This window comes from Stegodyphus dumicola, chromosome 1 (assembly GCF_044657685.1).
Source record: "Stegodyphus dumicola isolate Sdum_Otavi_A_Nest chromosome 1, ASM4465768v1".
Classification (NCBI taxonomy): Eukaryota; Metazoa; Arthropoda; class Arachnida; order Araneae; family Eresidae; genus Stegodyphus; species Stegodyphus dumicola.
Window position 1 is genome coordinate 199,639,529 of NC_140768.1, and position 23,208 is coordinate 199,662,736.

Here is a 23,208-nt window from a genome sequence, read left to right on the forward strand (position 1 = left end):
CCTTAATTCTCGAGGAAGAAGGATTATTAATAAGAAAAGGAAATTAACAAAAAAAAAAAAAAAAAATTTTTTTTGTAGAAGATTCCTGAGCAACTTCTAAAATTGACACAGTGCTTGCAAATTTCAAATTCAAGGGCTGTATTTTTGGCAGTCAAACGGGTTCACAGAACGTCTCTTCTTTTCAGATTGGAAATAAATTATAATAATAGTTCAAATTCAGTGTTTCTTTGTTAGGATTTTCTCTTATAATATGTTATTTTGTCTGTGCATGATATTATGACAAGGGAGAAATGCGTAACTAACTTAGTAAGCTTCCCCCATAATATTGCATTTTTGGAATTCTATGCTTAATGATACCTCTTGCTATTCGAATTTCTGTAACTCTAATTTTACTGTTAACGCCAGGAAAAAAACTTATAATGCAACCTAACGCTCATCTGTTTACAGGAAACTCATTTTCTTTAACTAATACTCGCCTGGATCCTCCTGTGCATGTGGGTCGTATAATAGATTCAACAAAAACTGCATAATTTTTTTAAAATTTTTATAACTACTATTTATATTAAATTTTCTATAAAAACAAGCCAACATTTAATATAGTGATGCATGCATTATTGTAAATTCAAACTTATGCTGTCTAATCCTAAACAAGATATAATAATAAAACAAAAACTGTTAAAAGAATGCCAACAAAATATTATTATAACAGAAACTCATCTGTATAATACTGACTAAATATTCTTTAAACAGGAGCCCGATAATGTTAATTATGATGGGGCCATGTGTTGTCATGCCCACTTCCTTTGGATCGTTTGATGCATATGGGCCATCAACAGATTCAACAAAAAATATGTAATTTTTTTTTATGCTATAACTATTTATATCAAATTCTAGAAAAACAAGACTTATAATATAACTGGTACTGACACCTTTTGCAAATTCAGGAATATATAAACTGCAATTCAAGAAATAGGAGATTATTGGAAAAATTAGGAATCAGACTCCTATACAACTACAGTAAAAAGTAATTCAGAATAAACTTTTTTTTCTTTAAATATTAAATAAGCTGCTTATAAAACTGAGAATCGACTCTTAGAATCTTCATATCAACTGATATTTTTACTTCTAAAAAATTTGCAGTCTTCAAATAGTTTTAATTAACAGAACATCATGTCACAAGAATGTACTTCGAGATGTTGTTAATAATTTTTTGTTGTTGTTGTTGTTGTTGACAAAATATTGGTAAATTTTTTAAAAACTTTACATTTAACAGCCAGCAATATAATGAGAACGTAACTTGAAATGCTATTATTTTTTGTTACTGCCTAAAAATTAAGTGTAATTTAATTTTTTTTAAATAAATTATATTGATCTTAGAACACAATTACTTTTTAGATATAAGATTAAATTAATATAGATTCATAATTTTTTATAACTAAATTATGATTTTATGTTTTATTTACTATGGCAAACTATTGACAACATACTGAATGTTCCATTTTTTATTCATGCCTGTATGATTATATGATTATAGCCAAAGAAGTATTTCCAAACTTATCCAAAATTATTTTTGTTTCAAACTTCTGTATGAAGTTTATATTTTTGCTATTAATTTCATATCCTGTCAATAAATGGCTTAGTTTGTGAGCACTGTAACTGTAGGAAATTGAAATTTTCATAAAAGATTTTTTTTATCCATTTGCATTTTCTAATTTATTTATTTTGCATTTGTAGATTTTGCTCATAAGCTTCAGCAATTAATTGCATGTTCAGTTTAATAAATTCTTATAGATTTTTCTATTGAATACTGTTTGGTTATTATATTTCTAATTTTTTAACTGATATATCTGAATTTTAGGTATCAGACATGAAGGGACAATGTGTGACACTTGTCGACAGCAACCTATATTTGGCATCCGTTGGAAATGTGCAGAATGTACAAACTATGATTTGTGTTCCATATGCTATCATGGAGATAAGCATCATTTAAGACACAGGTTTTTTAGGATTACAACTCCTGGGAGTGAAAGGTACGTATTTATTACTTATTTACGTATTTAGTAGAGACTTTAATATTGTGTAAAAATTAAATGTTAGTTAATTGTGCCATTTTTACTGCAGTACAAATTCGGTTATCTGAAAATGTTGCAATTCTTTTAATGCTTTATATAAGTTAGCTACAAAAAGCCCCCTGCCCTTCATTGTAATAACATCTTGCAAGCACTTGCGATATCATATTATGGATTTTGTGTCTGTACCATTTTCTTTACAAGAGCAACAGCAGTAGATTTTTTTTTCTGTGATAAACTGAGGATTTATTTGTGTTCAACAAAGCACTTTTTCAGTGCCTACATTCTTTGGTTTTATAAGAGCAAAATTAAGATTATGGAGAAGTACAGGATGAATCTTGGGCCCTGGCCTTGTGAGCCTTGGTGGTCATCATGCCCTAGATTGCATGTAACAATAATAAGAATTCAAAATAGCCTCATGAAGCAGTCTGGTTAAGCTAAGATTCCAATTCATTCTCCTCCCCAGAATATTAAAAAAAAAAAAAAAAAACTTGTTAAAACATTTGGAATTCATTCCAAATGTTGCCTTTTTTCCCCCTTTCTGAAAAAAGGCTGTTGACAATGAACTTCACTTCATTTTTAATACAGTACAAAGTCTTTAATCCGGAATGATCTATTATCCGGACCTTATGCGTTTGTACATGCACATAATACGTTTACACATGTGCATTTAATGCGCGCATCCGCTACTCATGCACGTAAACAGAAGAGAGATGCTTTAAAGGAATATACATAAATTTATTACATATTAAGTGTTTTTATTGTTAAATTAAGAACCTTTATGAACTTTAATGATTTCGATCAACCAGGTGCCTTCTCGAGATCACATGACTTCTCCTCTGACTGCCTCCACGCCAGCATAACACATCTTTCATTCTTATTTTACATACTAATGAACTCGCATTTTGAACTTTCGCCTTGTGTGACGATGTACTAGAAGTACATCTTTGATTTCTTTTAAAACCGAGCAAATGTTTAAATGGTTATAATTTTCAGGATACTGGTTAGAACTCTTTGTAGTTAATGCCATCTATAAAGATAAGATCTAAGATCCATAGAAGAGAGAATTAAAGAGAAAGTATTAGCACAAAAAAACGAAGCAACTTAAACAACTAACATTGAAAGAAATGTTTAATAAAGTAAACAAATAAATATTAAGCCTTTTTTTTTTTTTTTTTTTTTTTTTTTTTTTTTTTTTTTTTGTAAATTTTGATACCCTTTAGATCATAATTGCTCTTTATTTCATAAATTACGATCTCATATTTTTAATTTTATAATTTCTGCATGCATTTAAATTGATGATCTATAATCCGGAAAAACTGCTAATTCAGAATTGCCGAAGTCCCGACGAGTCCAGATTAAAGACTTTGTACTGTATAAGAATATAAATTTACTAGTGGCCAATTCAGTAATTTTCAGGCTACACATCGATTGATCTTTAATTAGTAATAAATAAGATTTATTAGATCTGTTTAAGTTTTTTTTTGTGTGTAAGTTGGATAAAACTCAAGTCATTTTGTGAGTTCACCAATAAAGTAGTTGTTTTCTTTGAGAGCAAGATAAAGTGGTTCTTTTTTCCTGTCTTGTTTTTGCATTTGAGAGAGTCAACACTTACTGTGCATTGCAGTCATAATTCCGTTTTTATTGACATTAGCCTTATCAGTCTCAAAAATATATTTGAAAATTTTTAAGGAATTTTATGTAAGTTGACTAGTTATTTATAATTTCAGCCTTTATTGTAACATTCCCTTTCCACATTTCTCAGAGTAGCCAGTGTTTAAATTGGTGTTTTTGGATTTTAAGACAGAGCATGTTTCTGACATTTTGTTCACATTACTTGTTAGTTTCCTGCTAGGTTTGATAGTTGTAATTATTTGGCCTTGCACATTTTCTTGCTGCTAGCATTTTATTCTGACTTTCTGGTAGAGTAGTGAACCAGCATCTAGTATTGTAGTTAATTCTGTAACCTTGACTATTGTGAAAAAATTTAATTAATTTTCAGTGTTCTGTTTATTTGCATCACAGCGAGGTGTAGTTATATTGTAGCACAAGCAAGCAACTTTTGTGTTCTAAATTTTTTTTAATAAAAAAGGTTATTTTTAACCTTTTTACTCCCTTATCATTTTTTCAGATATCGCGATAATTGACTTTACATCTGTTGGTGTGATTGAACTAATTAATTAGCATTACCAAATCAAGTGTAACCCTACAAGGGGTGTCAGAATAAGTTACAGATTCTGTCACAAGACAAGGCAGCATTTAGTCTGACTTTCCCAAGATCGCAGGCTCCACTGGCACCAGAAGTCCATTGGAAAGCTTTGGGTTCATTATAGACACAATGCAAGTGTCAATGAGACCCAGTTTCAAGGACAGGCACTGATCTGATACAAAGACGTTGGGACTTTTTGGGGGAGGGGGGGTTGAACCAAGCAGTCAGAATTTCAGCTGAATCATTTTGTTTAAAAGACAACAAATATCATCCTGTATCCATTACTGTATCATGTATCCATTATCCACAATTTATATAATAATATTTTTTTATGTACTTACTCGAAGGATGATTCACTCTCTAAATCCAGAAATGAGAAATGTTCTATGATGTTTCAGTTATATCATTATATGTTAGCTGAATGGAATATGTAAAACATTTCATTTCAATTCTATTTAATGTTTAAAATATTAGAGATTACACATACATATTAAGAATTAATGTAGTTGATACAAAAATAATTTTTAACAATTTTTCCAGTGCATTTTCCACACACAACTTTGGAACAAGATGCACAATATTCTTGAGATTTGTTTCCATTGCATCTCTGTACGTGACACTTTTTTCTCTTTATATCCATTTTCTTTTCATGTGTTTTTTCTGAAGACTTAAGAAGGACCTTTGGGAGTTTTGAAGTTATGCACCACTCTTAACTCTCTCCTAATTTCAGTAGAAAGTCTCTCCTGTTAATGGTGTTTCCTGCTATACTTTTATAAATTATCCGTGTGTTCAAAGCTGAGTAATCCAAAATATTGAAAAAGATATGTACAGGCCATCATATAGAAGCCAATTTAACTGAATATTTTCAGCTTATCTGATCATGAATATTCACACCATACTTTGTTGCATTGTAAAATGTTATTGAATCAGGCAACTTCTTGAGACTGTTTGCAGTTTTTACAGTAGCATGTAATGAGCTCAGTAGAAAAAAGCTTTTGTTTCTTTTCCCTTGATAGATGGTAAGTGTGGTATTATCATGTTCCACTATTATCGACAAATAATGATTACTACGCATAGTTTTCAAAGATATAGGAATTTCTCTTCAGTTCTTTTCATTGTGCTGACCATAGTTGTATTTTTTTCTTTTAGCATTTCTGCTAATTTGATGCTAGTAAAGTAGTTATCCGTGGTAATATTCCTCCCTTTGTTTAGATGTGGCTCCGTTAATTTTATGACAACATTTTCAGACAAACGTAATTGAGGATTTGCTGTTTCATCTTTTCCTAGATAAGGAAATCCATTTCAGAGGTATTTAATATCAATGTTGCCAGATAACCAAAATTTTATTTCAAATTTCTCAGGTTTATTAGGCATATATTGTGTAAATCTACACCTAGCTTTAGCTGAGAATAATTGTTCATCAACTGTAATATTTCATCCTGGCCGGTAGCACGTTTTGCTATTTTCAACAAATTTGTTCCACATGTCTGATGCAAGAACAAATTTATTAGTCTGTAATCGAGTAGATCTTGTTGTCTTTTCATTGAACCTTAAGAATGGTTTTGTTTCTTTGATGTAGTTTCTTTGCAAAATGGTGTTCCCCACACTTCGGACCACAAGGCATATAAATCTAAGGCTATTTGCTCCTATTACTCCTTGAACGTATAGCGACAAAAGCATCTAACTGTTTCTTTTAGAACATTATAAGCAGGAACATGGCCGCAGACTGAATTTTTGGAATTTATTTCATTCCATATAGTGTTATCAGGAGCTGTAAACAGTTTTGCAAATACCATGATCCATTTTTGCCCATTTATTTCTGCTGAGTTCTTTTTTCGTTTACTTCACTGTTCTCGAATTCACTAATAGTTTGTGTCTGGATTTCATCTTCAGTTTCTACAGAAAAATTATCAATTTTTCCTCCGTCAGACTCATTTTCAGATAGCTCCTGCAACATTTTTTTAAATTTCTTTATTCGTAAGACCTTATTCCTGCTTATTAGACATATTTTGTAAAAGCTGAAAAAAGAAGAAAAATATCAGACTGTCAGAAAACGATATGGAATATATTTTAGCGTATGATTCTCACAGTGTAAAGGAAAGCAGGGTTCGTATGGTCCTTAAAAGTCCTTAATTTTTTCAAAAATGATTTTTGGAGCTTAAAAGTCCTTAATTTTGGCTAAAATGAATAAACGGTACTTAATTTTGCTCATTTGACATTTCTTATCATTTCTAATGATTGCCATTCTAAGTGTCAATTACGATTTCTCACGAATATGGAATTAAAATTACATGGCTCTTAACCAATCTGTTGGCGGATTTGCATTGCAAACGATAAAAAAAAAACAATTAGCTACCCGAACGAAAGTATCGGTGTCTGATTGGCTATTCACCCAATCTTTCGAAACAGGTGTTATCCATAAATTTAGGCAGATTGTGACGAAAGCGTGAAGCCGGTAGTTCTTTAAGAGGTGAAAGTGATGATGAAGGTGCTCGAGAAAAAAAAGGGGGGGATTCTGAAAATATTTGCCAAAATTAGAGCAATCCCAACCTGGAAGGCCACATCCCTTCCGACGCCAATAGGAACGAGATGCCTGGAAAGTGTATTTTCAATAAACTGTGGCTTCATCAAGCTGACTATAAAGACTGGATATTGATGGATGGCAATCCGTAAATATGGTCTTTGTCTGAAACAAATTGAAATTTCTAGAATGGGAGAGTCAGCGCTGAAAATTCACATGAAAATTAAGTTTCGTTTTATCATTTCAATTTGTTTTTACACGGTTTTGCTTAGCTTAATTTCTGTGTTTGTTTCAGTTAAGCCATAAATTAATTTTTTATCATCTTCTACGCAGTTATTCTCTTTTGCACATACTCTATGTATGGGATATCGGGATTATGAGTTTATTTCTGCAGAAGGTCTGTTATCGATTTCGCGGGAAATCTGTTGGCTCCATTTCGATTTTAGGTCGCCAAGGGCAAATTCGGTAATGCTAGCCGAGAAAAAGTGAAGTTCGAATATACGTTTTGAAGCTTCAATAGACAATTAAGTATTTGGTTTAAACCTATGTTGTTGATAGTAATGCATAATTTTTGCTAATGGCGATACAATTATTAGTTGAAAATAACTAACTAATTAAAAGTTTTTTAATATTTTTAAAGCTGAAAACAATATATATATATATATATATATATTTTTTATACTGTACAAAGTCCGAGGTCTGGACTCGTCGGGTATAATTTCTTGTTCAGTTATTAAGTTCCATTGTTCAAGTCCTGTAATTGCTGTGTCGAGAATTCCGAATAACTTGTCAATCAAAATTTTTTCTCGTTCAGTAACCTCTCTGTTACTTTCTTCACTATCGGTAGCTGTATTTTCTGGATTTAAAACCATACTATAGATTTCGCCCTCCGTTAATTGATTGATGATTGGGCATTGTCATCGCAATGAAAAACTTCTGTTTAACTTCGCTAAATTCTGCCGCCTGGTGCGGCCATGCCAGATCTGGCTCTGGTTCTGGCTTTATGTGAATAACAAGTTAGTTATTCTTAATTCAAATAGCACTAAATATAATCGTTTGTCCTATGAGTATCATTAACAAAATCTATTTTTAGCATAAGGAAAGAAATTTCTGCTAAATCTCCCCTTGTCAACATTTTAGCGCATTAAACTTAAATATGTAATCGGATAATACTCTGTTATTTGGCGTCGCTGCTTGATTCATCACTCAAGTTGTCATCCATTGATAAACATGTGGTGATAAAAGCAAAATACAATAAATAATGATTCGCGATTTCGGCATCAAGGATATAAAATATTAGTTGGTGTAAAATTAACAAATGTTTCGTTTTGAGATTATGCCAAGCAGATACGCAGCTATGGAGTCAAGTTACTAATCACACAAATTTATGCTAAAATAATTATTTCTTCAATAATGAGATATTTTATTTAGCGTCAAACTGAGATTAAGAATCAGGATTTCCGGCATGTTTTTTTATGATGAGGAAAAAAATCTAATGCGCGTTGCGTAAAGCATACCCCTTCCCTCGAAAAAAGCCCTAAAAAATTGGTTGGTGGTGGCTTTGAGGTCCAGATTTTAGATCATTCCAGATATTGGATGTCCGGATCTCGGACTTTGTACTGTATATAATATATATACATCTTTCAAAATATAACTTACCAGTATGGATTCACTCTTTTAAAATAATTCTACTTTAAATAAACTTAGGAGATAATATAATCAATTAATCAATATTGTTTAGGAAATAAATTATACATAATATATATATATATATAGTAAAAAATGTATATTTTCACTATTCAAGTATTGTCACATGAACAGGCCTCTGTGGAAAGGGGCTTCTCTGTAAATAAAGCAATTGAAATTGAAAATTTAAGTGACTCATCATACATTTTTCAACGCACAGTATTTGATTACATAAAATTTTCTGGAGGTGTTCTTAATATCTAAATTAATAAAGAAATGAGATCAGCAGCAGCTTCTGCAAGAAGTGGAGTTCGTTATTTAGAAGTTCAGTATTTAGAAGAACAAAAATCTTTAACTAAATCTGAAAATTCAAAGAGGAAAAGAAATATTATTGAGGAAGAAATTGATTATATGAAGCAGAAGAAAAAATTTCTTCAAAGGGACATTAAAGATATTTATGAAGAAGTAGATGCTTTAGCAGATGAAGCTGAGACCAGCAGGAACATTGATTTGTTTATCAAAGCAAATGAACTTAGAAGAATAGTTAAAGAAAAGGAAATAGACATAAATAAATTAGATGTTAAAATAGCTGAAAAGATTTCAGATTTAAAAAAAGCACAAATGTTTTGTATCTTTTATTTGTACAGTTTATTATTCTAGTATCTTTCAAAAAACCAAGGAAATAAATTGTATGTTTACAAATCACTTATTTTAATCTGCAAAATATTTTTACATTGTGATTATAATAGTAGTTGACAGTGTTTAAATAAATATCAAATAAGTTAAATAATAATCATGTAAATCTCTAAAATAGTGACTGTTATTAGTGTAAAATACACTTATACCATGTTTTTCAAGAAATTATGTTCCTAATTTAATGTTATCTACTTCATAACTTGTAGGAAGTTAGTTTAATTCTCAAAATTGTTTTATGGTAAGTATTAAATTGAATTTAATAATAGTGCATAATACACACTTTTGTTAGTTTCTTAAAGTGAAATTACAAGCATGAAGTCGGCTGTATGGATAATTGCTTTATTCTATTCATTTTTTTGTTTGCTGATAGGTCCTTAATTTTTCTTTGATGGTCCTTAAAAGTCCTTAATTTTCATGTAAGGAAATGTGTACGAACCCTGGAAAGGTGATAATGAACTTGAGGGCAGAATTCATATGTACTGAAATACTAATTTGGGATTACCAAGAAAACATCTGTCCTAACTGTATCAACTGCAATCTGTAAAATAAACTATTTCTGAAACGAAATGTAGGCATAAAACTCTGCATCCACCTTCCTTGCAGTATTTTTTTCAAACGAATAGGTAATTGCAAACAAAGGAACAACAATTTATGTAGATATTACAAAGTCGTGAGCCACTCAGGTTTTTATCCCTTTTGGAGATAGTGTGAATGCAATCGAAAAATCCTTATCAGTGAATGTTTTTCATGTGTTATTTGACATGCCTCGAGCAGAAAGAGGGATAAAAGTAAAGGGGTCAAAATGACCCCCGTCCGCCGTTCTAGGAATACATGCCGATATTTCAAAAACTAAGTAACCTAGAATGCTGAAAATTTTTTACAAATATTTGCTATCTATTTAGGAAAAGTCAAAAAATTCCAAATGATTTCTTCCAATAAAAGAAAAGTAATCAATGGTTAAAAGTGTTCAGGGGTCAAAATGACCCCTACTGCTGTTCTAGTGTTAATATAGTATTTCATTGATATGTATTAATGTGTTAAGGATTCCTGTATATAAAAGGTTAACTTGTACACCAATAATTCTGTTTTAATGACAAATTTCCAAAAACCATAAGTTTATTTATATGGCTCATCTGAGAGCTGCAGTTAAGAAAGGAAACTAATCCTTTTACATAGCAAATATCCTAACAGAGTCTGTGGTAATCTGTGTGTCCAACACCGCCTTTACAAGTGTAATTAATGATGTTTCAGCTGAATTTGTTTACTTACTGCTCTACATAATGATAAATATTAAAATTTAAAACAAATCTGTTGTAAAGCCTTTTTTTGCCCTATGCTAGACAAATTTTTGCTGGTTTAAGTGTATTTTTCATTACTTATTTCATATTGGAATGCCAACTGTATGTCATTGTTGTTTCTATTTAAATTATTGGAACTTCTGGTAAAAGTTTAATTAAGTATTAATGCAAGAGAATGTCTTTTTATCATATTTGAAAGTACAGGAAGTTCCTTATTGGATTTATTTGAAAATAGTAGCTATGCTCATACTTTTATTAAAGCTTAAAAATACAGGGGCATTATGTTTCTCTATCTCCTTCTCTTTTTTTTGGGGGGGGGGGGTTGACCGAGAAAACAAAAGAATATACTCTCAACTGCAACACAGGTAAGTAAAGAACAAAGTGCCAAAAATATATTCTGAATCCAGTTTATATGATTTAGAGTTATACTAAAGCTTTTCAGAAGTGAGATGCAGACTGGATTTTTCTCTCTCAAATGCCTGTTTAATTTGTCTCAAATGGCTGTTCTCAAATGCCGTGAAGAAACTGAATGTTATGTAATCATTAGTCCAAAGAGGCTTTGTCCCTGTAGGACTTCTATTTTCGTTTTGCGATTTTGCGTTGGTTCACTATAAATGTCCATTTTACTTTTCAAACTGTTACCACCAAATTTTAGAGTCCTGCATTATATTTGAAGAAAATGAATGATGAAAAATCTGCATAAATGTATATATATTTCTTGCATTGTGATAAAACAACGATACATAGAACCATCGAATTTTGAATGGCGTAATCCTCCTATGAATATGGGCATATGGAAGACCAACTTTGAAATTTGGAATTTGTTTTATTATCAATTTCATATTTTGTAAAACTTGAATGAATTTTTGATTAACGAACTCAAGGATTTCAAAGCGAGCCATGGCAACGTTGTACCAAAAAAACATTTTTTATCTCCAGCGCATGAATCTCTGTATCGGAAATTCTAAAGATATGCTCATTTAAAAATTATTTTGCGATTTAGCTGTTGAACTGAATTTTATGGTTTAAGTGCGAAGAACGTGATATTTAATAAATAAATGTAGCATACAAAATGTTAAAAAAATGCCCCTTTGGATGTAATTTAAAATCTGAAACATTTCAGATTTTCTTTTTTTTTTTCCCCAAGTATTTTTTCTATTAGTTTTTTTTTTTTTTTTTTTTTTTTTTTCTAAATTACTCACTTATTTTTGGCCTTCTTATTTTTTCAAGGGTCTTGGCAGATCCAAGACGAAAAAGCAAAAAGATTGCTATCCGTGGTATTTTCCCTGGTGCCAGAGTTGTCCGTGGTGTTGATTGGCAATGGGAAGATCAAGATGGAGGTAATGGTCGGCGAGGTAAGGTAACTGAAATACAAGATTGGAGTGCTGCAAGTCCTCGCAGTGCTGCATATGTCATGTGGGATAATGGAGCCAAAAATTTGTATCGTGTTGGATTTGAAGGCATGGTATGGTTTTTCATTAGATTTTTATTGTCTAGAATTAAACATTATTTTTATCTTTTTTCAAGGTGGTAGAATTTTTAACTCAAGCTAGTATATTATCTACAGAATCAACAACTCTGACAATAATAATTTATCATTTAAGAGGTGTTGCAAAAAACGTTTTTGGAAATAGAAAGAAACTTGTTTACTATACCACAAAATCTCAAAAGTAAGATCTTACTTTTTTCCCTATATTTTTGTTCTAAAATTTGAGTCTTGGAGTATTTTGATAAGTGAAATTGCCAGTTGAGAGGAAGGAGTTTAATGATCATGCTACATAGAATAATTACACTGTTTAAATACTAAATAAACTACATCATACAGTACCGCAGTACAGTAATAATGCTGTATATAAATGGATAACTATTGCTAATTATAATAGTCATGTCTAAGAGTGATTTCAATTTAGGCCTGCATCCATTGTACTATGTACTTGAAAACAAATAGGTAACAATGTATGATTAGCTTTTCTTTACCTTAGTCACAGTTAACAGGATTATTATTTTATGAAATTCTGAAGAAAAGATAATAAAACTGAGATTCTCTTTATCTAAATTACTACAATACAAAATAATTATTCGTATGCATTTTTATTTCTAAAAATCTACCCTAAAATTTAAGTAGTGTCTTATTTTTGAGTAAATATGAAGTTTTATAATTATTAAGTTAGATAATGCTGATAATACTTTTTAAAATTAGACTGCCACATTTAATCTATCATCTTTCTTTCGTGAACGTTCTTTTAACTTTGTGTGTGATGATTTTATTGAATATGACAGTGAAGAAAATTAATGCAGAAATTTGCAAAAAAACTTTAGCTGACTTATAGTACTGGGCAGGTGGTTGAAGTATTTCAAAAAAGGCCAAATGTCAGTTGAAGAGAGTCATAATTTTAGATATCATTTAAATAGTAAAATGTCAGAAAAATTTGCAGAACTGCATGAATCATCTTATAATATTCCAGGAAGATGATGGTATTTGTGAATTTTTGCCGCATATGCCAGTAAATTTTAGAGTTGTCCCTGAATATGGGAAGGGTTGCTGTGAAATAGATGCCATGAAAGATTGTGCAACGCAGCAATTTTTGGCATCCAGTAATATGTACATGTCATTATCTTACCTTACTATCAAGTTTAGTTCCTAGCAACTCTTCTCTAAAATGAAAATAAAGCTGAAAAGGGAAGACTTTAGTGCCATTAGAAAAATCAGAACAAATTGCAAGTACATTGAATGCTGCAACCAAAAATAAATTCGTGAGGGCTTTCTAGCTGTGGGAAGGGGATTTAGATTAATAATTCTATTATAATGATTTTATTGCATGTCAGAGTGAATGATGTATGAAAAAGCAAGTATGTATTAAATTTTGTTATATGTTTGATAAGACTAATGCAGAAATTTGTGAAAATATTAGCTAGCTTACAGTGCAGGGCTTTTGGCCGCATGTGTAGGTGGTTGAGATACACTGGTGAGCAAAAATTAAGGACGAAGTCGAAAAATTAGCATATCAGCTGAACGAAGAGGCAGAGCGGACAGAAAGACAAATCGGGAGATTAAGTAAGGTGATGTACGGTAGCACATGTGCAGATATGCAGGTAGACGTAATGGGGGAGTGTTTGAGTAGTATAAAGCATGTTGTCGGTGTAAGATCTGTATTTCTGGCAAAGAGATTGCACGCCATATAGCAGTTAAAATTACACTGAGTTGCTGCCTCAGTGAAAAATGGCGAATAATCAATCTGTTAGACGACATCTGGATGCTTTTACCCGAGGTCGAATCATTGGGAAGTTGGAGGAAGGCCGCAGTGTGACAAGTGTGGCTGCAGAGTTCGGAATTGCTCACAGCATTGTTTCACGACTTTGGAGACAATTTCAAACTACAGGAACAGCTATCCGGGGGTTTAGTAGTGGTCGTCCACGAGGAAGCACACCCGCAGATGACCGGTATATTGCCTTACAGGCTAGAAGAAACAAGCGGCAGACAGCAGGAGAAATCGCTAGACACATGACACAGGTGACTGGACGACCGATATCGCGTTTTACCCTGGCCAGAAGACTGCACGTTGGTGGTCTGTTTGCACGAAGCCCTGTACGGTGTGTACCTCTAGCGCCTGCCCATCGGAGAAATCGTTCTCTGTGGTGCCGGGAACATCGGAATTGGAGAGACAATGAATGGGAATGAGTGCTCTTTACAGATGAGAGCAGATTCAGTCTGAGTAGTGATTCTCATCATATACTCATCTGGAGAGAGCGGGGAAGCCGCAATCATCCCTCGAACATCATTGAAAGGGACAGGTGTGGAGGTGGCGGTGTTCTCGTTTCGGGAGGCATCATGCTTGGTAGTTGTAAAGACCTTCACATCTTCGGCGCAGGTTCAGTCAATGGGACCCGTTATTGTAACAGATTCTTCTTCCATATGTGCGTCTTTTTAGAGGCGCTATGGGTCCGCAGTTCCTTTTCATGGACGACAATGTACCATGTCATTGCACAGTAGCTGCCGAACAGCTCTTAGAGAGTGAGGATATTTAACGTATGGATTGGCCGGCATGATCTCCGGATCTCAATCCCATTGAGCATGTATGGGATTTTCTAGGCAGACGCTTGGCAGCTCGTACCTTACCACCAGTAATGATTCCGGAGCTTCGATTGGCACTGCAAGACAAATGGGCAGCGATGCCTCAACAACTCATTGACACCCTCATTCTCAGCATGGGCAGATGCTGTGAAACCTGCCTAGCAGTCGGGAGATCATATCCCCTATTAAAGACCGGATGTTTCTTGCTGGATACCCATCACAGGGATGTTTCGGCCTTCAGTCGCATTGCGCTCCATGCTACTTTTTCAATAAAGCTTCTTTTTATCCCTCTGATTTCTTTTTTAGTAAGTGTTGCTTACATTACTCATGTCCTTACGTATTGGGGATCTTACAGTATCAGAACTTGTGTTCCTCTTAACTTGCTTTGGAAACATGAACTGTCCTGACTCAGAACAGGGAGCTTACTCAAGCTATGTTCAATAAATTGTGAAGTAGACAATACACACAGGAAGGGTATACGAAACCCTAGAATAATAAAATCTATCCCTAGAATCACATGTGCTTGTAGATTTTTTACGATAAAACACATGATCTTTACTTGCTCGTCCTTAATGCGAATATAAAATGGCATTTTACCTATGCATTTGCATCTTTCTCCCTGCGCAGCTAACACTGTCGTATTATCCGAATTATATATTCTGTATCTACGGAAATACTTCCTAAAAAAATCTTCTGCCACACAGGAACACTGCGCGCCTGTATCCAGGAGTGCGGTGGCTGGGATGTTGTTCACCAAAACTTCAATCTTTGGAAGAGTCAAATTTTTCACAATAACTGTATTTAACTTGAAGGAAGAGGGGTTTTCTTGGCCTTCGGATTTCCGCACCCTCCCGTCAGCAGAAATCCGTTTTAGTTTAAATTTTCTTTCTTCCTTTCCATGCCTTCCTTCTTTTTCCGCTGACCTTCAGACTTTTTTTCTGGCTTACTATTGAACTGTCGACGTTCGCCGGTTGTTTTTGGATACTCAGGTTTCCTTGCCCACTGATTCGATTTGCTTCCGTAGCCGTGTTCTTGCCTTTGCTGTGGTCTTGGCGCACCAAATTGGCTTCGTTGCTCATACTGGCGTCTTCTTTCAATGTCCGCCGTTCTTCTACTTTCAAACTGGATTGCTAGCTCAAATAACTTTTCCAGTGTAGTCGGATTCCTTAATTCAATTAATAAGTCTTGTACTTGGGGAAGTAACCTCGGCAAAATCACTTGGATTATCTCAGGATCCGGACGGCTTCCATACAAGAGTTTAAAGACGTGAATTTTTCATAAAATAAAGCTTGAGAGATTTTCAATTTGTTGCTGGTATATGCTGAAGAGTTCCGCTTCTAATTTTGAACGATTTCTTACGACAGGGAAGGCTTTTACTAAGGCAGTCTTAAAATTTTCGTAAGTATAGGTGGGACTTCCCGCTTGACCCAAGAGGTTTCTGCCTATACATTTGAACCAATTAAGCGCTTGGCCCCTCAAAGTGCTGGTAGCTAAGGTGACTTTCTGGAATTCATGGACTGGATACAGCATGAAGTGGTCATCCAATTTTTCCAAAAAAACTGGTTACCGGTGAGTTTCCATTGAATGTTGCTTCTGGTTTCATCGATGCGCGCATGGTCTGGACGATGTAACCAAATCCTTCCAGGGCGGCAGCTGGCATTTCTGGATTCTGAGCCGCTCCTGCAGGCACCACAGGTTCTTCTTGAAACTCGGCCATGGTTATTCTTCTTCGTCGGGCGCCACTATCAGGACTTGTGTTCCTCTTAACTTGCTTTGTAAACATGAACTGTCCTGACTCGGAACAGGGAGCTTACTGAAGCTATGTTCAATAAATTGTGAAGTAGACAATACACACAGGAAGGGTATACGAAACCCTTTATTTTATCTTTACAGAGATTTCCAGAACTTCGGAATACAGAGACCAACCACTTGTGGTCTGAACGTAAGAATATAAAACTATTAACTAAAACTCTAACTAAAACTAACTTTGGATTAATATACAAGTGCCTAGCTTTAAGATTGGCCGTTATTTAACAAAATCCGTATGTAGTACAGAGAGCTGCTAAAACTACGATACTTTTAAAATTATCAAGAGGACTAAACCTCTGGCCTTGAAAGCAACCAGCAAACGAGTAAAACTACTATGGCAAGCGGCTTGCAATAACTCTTTCCTCTCTCTTGCTTGGCAAAAAGCCACAACTTAAGTACTTGGTGTTAGCAAGACAAATTTGCATAAATAAGTTAAAGCTTTTAATTCTGGCCGGAAGTAGAAAATACGAAGTGATAGTAAAGATTTAAAACAAAATAAACATTAGTAAAAGTTAGGATCCTTACATACTCCCTGCCAGAGTTAATTAGTTTGAAACTGAGGTCTAATACGACCTTGTTGAAAACTTTTAGCTCTAGAATCTAACGTGAGGCCAATCTTTTACAAACATTTCTCTCTAGAAATTATCTAATCTAGAAATTAAAAAAAAGTCGTTTCTACATTATCAACTCCATGGACAAATAATTTTCATCTGTACTGCATCTATAAACAGGAGTTTCTTGGTGGAATCTGGTTCCTTCCAGAGATCTGGAAGGAAAACTAGTTTAATGAAATGTTACACAATCAAAGGGCAAGTAACATGAATATTTATATTTCTCTTTTAAAATTCTTATTTCATTCATGACGTTATTTAATTATCTCCCCGTGCTCTCTGACATGTGTTGTAAAGAAAAACACCAAACACGTGCGTGCCTATGTATAAGTGTTCAACACTACCGCCTGCAATCAAACACTAACGTGTTAAAATTCAACATAACAAGACCTCAGAACACACCTTATATTCATCTCTAAACCCTGAGGTACTATTCTGAAAAGTGGCTAACTCTGAAGTGTAACATCAGAGAGCCTAACTACATTCATTCAACCTTTAACACATATTCACAATAATTTGCTCTTTTTACAGTCACACCAATAAGTTAAAATTTTTGGCATTACTCTAATATTTTCACTTTTAACATATCACAGTATTTCTTAACTTTTAAGATAACAGTTCACATTGTATATAAGGACATATTAACATGCCATTAATTTTACGCATTTTAAAACATACATTAGTAGTACATTGTTTGTTAACTTCTATTCTTTTCCAAGCAAGTGCCAATTCTTCTACATTGAAATACTAGATTTCAAAAATCTTTCAGATTAAAACTTCTTTCTTGCCAGAATCTTTTAAATAAAATTTTACACAATAATTTTTTACAATTTTCTTAAGGTACCTTTCTCAAAGATTATCAACGCTTTTACAATATTCAAGTATTTACACATTCCTATTATACATTAATTTTAGTTTTACTCGCGAGTAATTGAAAAACATAATACCAAAATAGGTAACAACTCATTTCTCGCCATTTTGGCTATAAAAGTAGGCCTCACATGAGGTAAAACGTCTTGAATTCTGCCACTTGCAGTAAGAATGAAAAATTAACTTAAAAGTTTCAAAGTAACATAAAGTTTTACTTATCTTTGTGATATTCAGACATCCTTTTTTCTGCCCAGTCCTGGAAAGTGGCGAAGTCTACAGTCTGGTTGATCTTCCGTCTTGTGCGGGTTCACCCTTCAGTTCCTTCCTCCATGAGCTTTCTTTTTCTTCCAGTTCGGTCACCCTTGAAGACCTTCTTTTTAGCATTTGCTTGTGGTCTCGGCCGTTTGATGGCAGCTGGTCTTGGCGGAACCGGGACAACTCTCTCTCGTTGTTGCCTGGATCTCGTTGCTGGCTGTTCAAACTTTTCTTGCTTCTTTGCATCTGCAGCCGGTTTTCCTTCATTAATTCGTCGATGTTTGCTGCGTAGACTCCTATCCGATGGGTAGATCTTCCGTTTTGGAACCGTGTTATAGTTGCTGCCATTTCTCCTGGCTCTCTTTGTATTAGTCGAATTTCTCCCTTCTTCATTCTGGGGGTAGTCGTGCCCTCTCTTTTCTGGTCGGTGGAACGGCTTCTTTTTCTTGTTACCTTCAGTTTTCCAACGGGGGAACTTTCTTTTCAACTGCTCCTGTCTACTCATGGCTTGCCCTTGTGATTGTCGGTGTTCCACCTCTGGAGATTGTGCCTGCCGTGCCGGATCCTGCAAAAGATCTTGAAATATTGGCATTTTATTACGATTTTAAAATGGTTTTATCTGGTCAACGTTTGCGGTGCAAGTTTCAACATTCCTGGCTTTTAACACCACTACAGCCTGAGTTACTTTTTCTATGACATATGGTCCTTCAAATCGTGGATAAAATTTGGCAGTTTTATCTTCTGGTGCTGAAGAAAGTGAATGCTTAATTTTTAACACTTCATCCCCTACTTTATAAGTTACTCCCCGTCGTTTCGTATCATAATACAGCTTTTGTTTTTTTTTGTGCTTCTTCAGTGTTCTTTTTTGCTTCTTTAATTAATTTTTCTATATCGCCTATTTTAAATTCTGGGGCTCTTTGTTGAACATAAAATAATTTATCTAACAGCGTTATAATCTTTCTACCTAAAAATAACTCAGCAGGAGTTTTGCCCGACGTATCATGTTTTGCGGTCCTAAGGGCGAAAGCTAATTCATTGACATAGTTATCCCAAATAATTAAGACACAATAACACGCCGAATAAATACTGATTCAGAAGTCAAACAACAAAAATTAGCGTTAATTCACAAAATTTTTTTTTTTTCACAGGACTAGTTTCGATGGTTTTACCGAACCATCATCTTCAGCTGCAAAACCGCAAATGAACAAGATAGGAAATAATGTTTAGATAAGATAAGAAAGCCTGGACAAGAATAAGCAAGTGGCGCCATCTGTTGGCGAAACCAGAACTAAAACATAATTTCTCTAAAAGCCGAAGGCAAATTTGGATTGGAATTAGGATCGTTAACTAGAACGGAAAGATTTTTATGAATGTGAAATGCCTCTAGAAAATCCAGTTCTCCAATGGAAGATGTTTTTTGAATAATTTTGGCAGCAGAAAAATTGAAAGTGTGATTTTCGGACCAACAATGTTGAGCAACAGAAGACTTCTGTGTTTCCTTTTTTCTAACATATGCCTCATGTTCTTTGACGCGAAATTTTAAGGCTCTCTTAGTTTGGCCAATGTAAATTAAACCACACTGGCAAGGAATCCTATAAATACCCCAGGAATTCATATCCGGAATGGGGTCCTTGAGTATAGAAGTTGGAATTTTATTGATGGGAGAGTAAACAACCCGAAAGTTAAATTTCTGCAAAATATGTGCAACTTTATAGCTAATGGATGGAAAGAAGGGAATGACAACAGAATTTTTATAATCTCCTAAAATAAGAGTGTGGCTTTTAGTGTGTTGAGATGAGAATTTTTTAACTGCTTGATTAATAATGTTGGGTGAAAAGCCCTTGTCAATAGCTATTGCTTTTAAATAATTTAGTTCTTCATCAAGGGCTAGTTTGGAGGAGCAAACTTGAAGAGCACGGAAAACATAGGAATAAAATGAAGCTAACTTTTGTTTAGTCGGATGACATGATTTAAAGTGTGGTGGAAGGCAAACCGATGAAGGTTTACGGTAAACTGTAGTACCGAAGTTGGATGTGTTACGTGTGACCAGAATGTTGAGAAACGGAAGAGAATTGCAAGTCTCAAGTTCAGAAGTGAACTGAATAGCAGGATCAATAGAATTCATTGTTGAAAGAACTCTATTTAAATCATCTTTATTACCTTCAAACAGGGTAAAAGTATCGTCTACGTAGCGGAACCATGCCGGGAAGTTTAAAGTTTCAAACAATTTTGATTCATAATAATGCATGTAGATATCAGCCAGGATGGGACTGAGGGGGCTTCCCATGGCTAATCCCTCAGTTTGCTTGTAATATTTATTTTGGAAAACAAAATGTGTTTGTTTCAAACAGAGTTGAGTGAGAGAAATTAGCTCATCAATTTCGATGCAAGAGAAATGAAATTCGCGAAGTCTGGTTTCTAGACATCTTAATGCACCCTCCACTGGGACATTGGTGAATAATGATTTTACATCAAAAGAAACCATGAGTAAATTACGAGGAGAAATGTTTTTAACCTTTTTTACAAACTCTATTGAATTTTTTATGGTGTAAATGTTATTGTCTAATAGAATGGAAAATCTAGAAACTAAATATTTAGCTAATGGATACGAGGCAGTACCTAAATTTGATACAATAGGGCGGAAAGGAATACCACTTTTATGAATTTTGGGAAGAGCACATAATCTCTCGCAGTTAGATTTGGTTTCAAAGGTTTATTATTGAATTTCACATTATGAGCGATAAGATGCCTAATCATTTCTTTCTGTGAATCTGAAACTTTACTGAAATTGAAAGCTTTTTCGATAGGAGCCAAAATCTTTGGAATCGAGGGTTTACAGGTTTGTGAGAAGTTAAAATTATATTTTAGAATTCTCTCTTGTTCTTCTGAAAGACTAACATTAGAAATATTAACTATTGGCTTGATGTTTACAATGGGAAGATTTTTTGAACTACTTGAACTGGAAGACTGTAAAAGAAGTTTTTCGAATTTAACTGCAAGGGTGTTTTTATGACGGTTAACTGCATTCTCCGTTCTAGACCAAGACTTTTGTTCAAGGGTAGTGAATTTTGGATATGAATTTTGGATTTCTCGACATTCTGGTCACACGTAACACATACAACTTCAGTACTACGGTTTACCGTAAACCTTCATCGGTTTGCCTTCCACCACACTTTAAATCATGTCATCCGACTAAACAAAAGTTAGCTTCATTTTATTCCTATGTTTTCCGTGCTCTTCAAGTTTGCTCCTCCAAACTAGCCCTTGATGAAGAACTAAATTATTTAAAAGCAATAGCTATTGACAGGGGCTTTTCACCCAACATTATTAATCAAGCAGTTAAAAAATTCTCATCTCAACACACTAAAAGCCACACTCTTATTTTAGGAGATTATAAAAATTCTGTTGTCATTCCCTTCTTTCCATCAGTTAGCTATAAAGTTGCACATATTTTGCAGAAATTTAACTTTCGGGTTGTTTACTCTCCCATCAATAAAATTCCATTCCAACTTCTATACTCAAGGACCCCATTCTGGATATGAATTCCTGGGGTATTTATAGGATTCCTTGCCAGTGCGGTTTAATTTACATTGGCCAAACTAAGAGAGTCTTAAAATTTCACGTCAAAGAACATGAGGCATATGTTAGAAAAAAGGAAACACAGAAGTCTTCTGTTGCTCAACATTGTTGGTCCGAAAATCACACTTTCAATTTTTCTGCTGCCAAAATTATTCAAAAAACATCTTCCATTGGAGAACTGGATTTTCTAGAGGCATTTCACATTCATAAAAATCTTTCTGTTCTAGTTAACGATCCTAATTCCAATCCAAATTTGCCTTCGGCTTTTAGAGAAATTATGTTTTAGTTCTGGTTTCGCCAACAGATGGCGCCACTTGCTTATTCTTGTCCAGGCTTTCTTATCTTATCTAAACATTATTTCCTATCTTGTTCATTTGCGGTTTTGCAGCTGAAGATAATGGTTCGGTAAAACCATCGAAACTAGTCCTATGAAAAAAAAATTTTGTGAATTAACGCTGATTTTTGTTGTTTGACTTCTGAATCAATAGTTATCCCAGCTTTTATGAAAATTTTTAACATAACTACGGATAATTTTCACTATATTTCTATTAACCCGTTCCGCTATATTTGATTGCGGCCGATACGGGACCATTTTTAAATGACGTATGCTCAGTTTTTGGCACATGTCTTCAAATATATTACTTACAAATTGAGGACCATTATCCGATATCACTTTTAGGGGCGCCCCGTAATTTAAAATATATTTATTTAAAATAGAATCGGTAACTAATTTCGTGGAGGCTCGTTTTAAGGGAACAATTTCATTCCACTTACTAAAATGATCAACCATAACAAGGAGATACCGACTTTTATTTAACTGCCTTTTCGGGAAAGGGCCCAATAAATCGATGCCAATTATTTCATTTGGAAATTCCGATTTAATTCTATTTAGAAACCCGGCCGGGCGAAAATTAATATAATTAACTGCTTGACATGTTGTTCAGGACTGGACATACGCCCTTGTTAACTTTTGCAGCTCAGGAAAATAAACTGCTTCGCGTACACATTGGATGGTTTTTCGAATACCAGCATGAGAAGCTAAAGGGGAGTCGTGCAACTCCTGCAGTATATTTAATCTAAGACTAGCTGGGATAACAGGTCGAAATTCGTTGTTGGAATTTGTAGTTTTTGTATAAAATAATAGACCATCTATTAGTTCATAATGAGCCGCCCTATTTCTTATCGCCACAACATCTTGGTGGCTAAAATTTTCAGGATCTTTTAAATAATCATAAATATTTTTAAATTCCGGATCCTTACCCAGTTCGGTTATTACAGTTTCTCGGGAGTGTATCGTACATGCTGTGAGCATTGCCACCTTTACAGTATTACCTTTTTCATCTATTTTTATTCTGGATAGGGCATCTGCTACAATATTTTTCTTTCCGGGGGTGTGCTTAATTACCAAATTATACTCTTGTAACTTGAGTGCCCATCTTATTAACCTTGGGGATAAGTTTTTTCCTGAGTACAATCTAGTTACCGCCGCATGATCAGAATACACTGTTACTGGCACCCTTCCAAAATAGACTC

At 34.0% G+C, this 23,208-nt stretch overlaps 1 protein-coding gene across 1 annotated transcript in view; it reads left to right on the forward strand.

Moving 5' to 3' along the window:
• The window catches only part of mib1 (E3 ubiquitin-protein ligase mind bomb 1), a 251,283-nt gene that overhangs the window by 37,895 nt on the left and 190,180 nt on the right, over positions 1–23,208 (forward strand). Inside the window, exons 2-3 of the mRNA XM_085824668.1 lie at positions 1,859–2,030; positions 11,710–11,944. Coding sequence (XP_085680794.1) covers positions 1,859–2,030; positions 11,710–11,944 — 407 coding nt within the window. The remainder of the gene's footprint in view (positions 1–1,858; positions 2,031–11,709; positions 11,945–23,208) is intronic.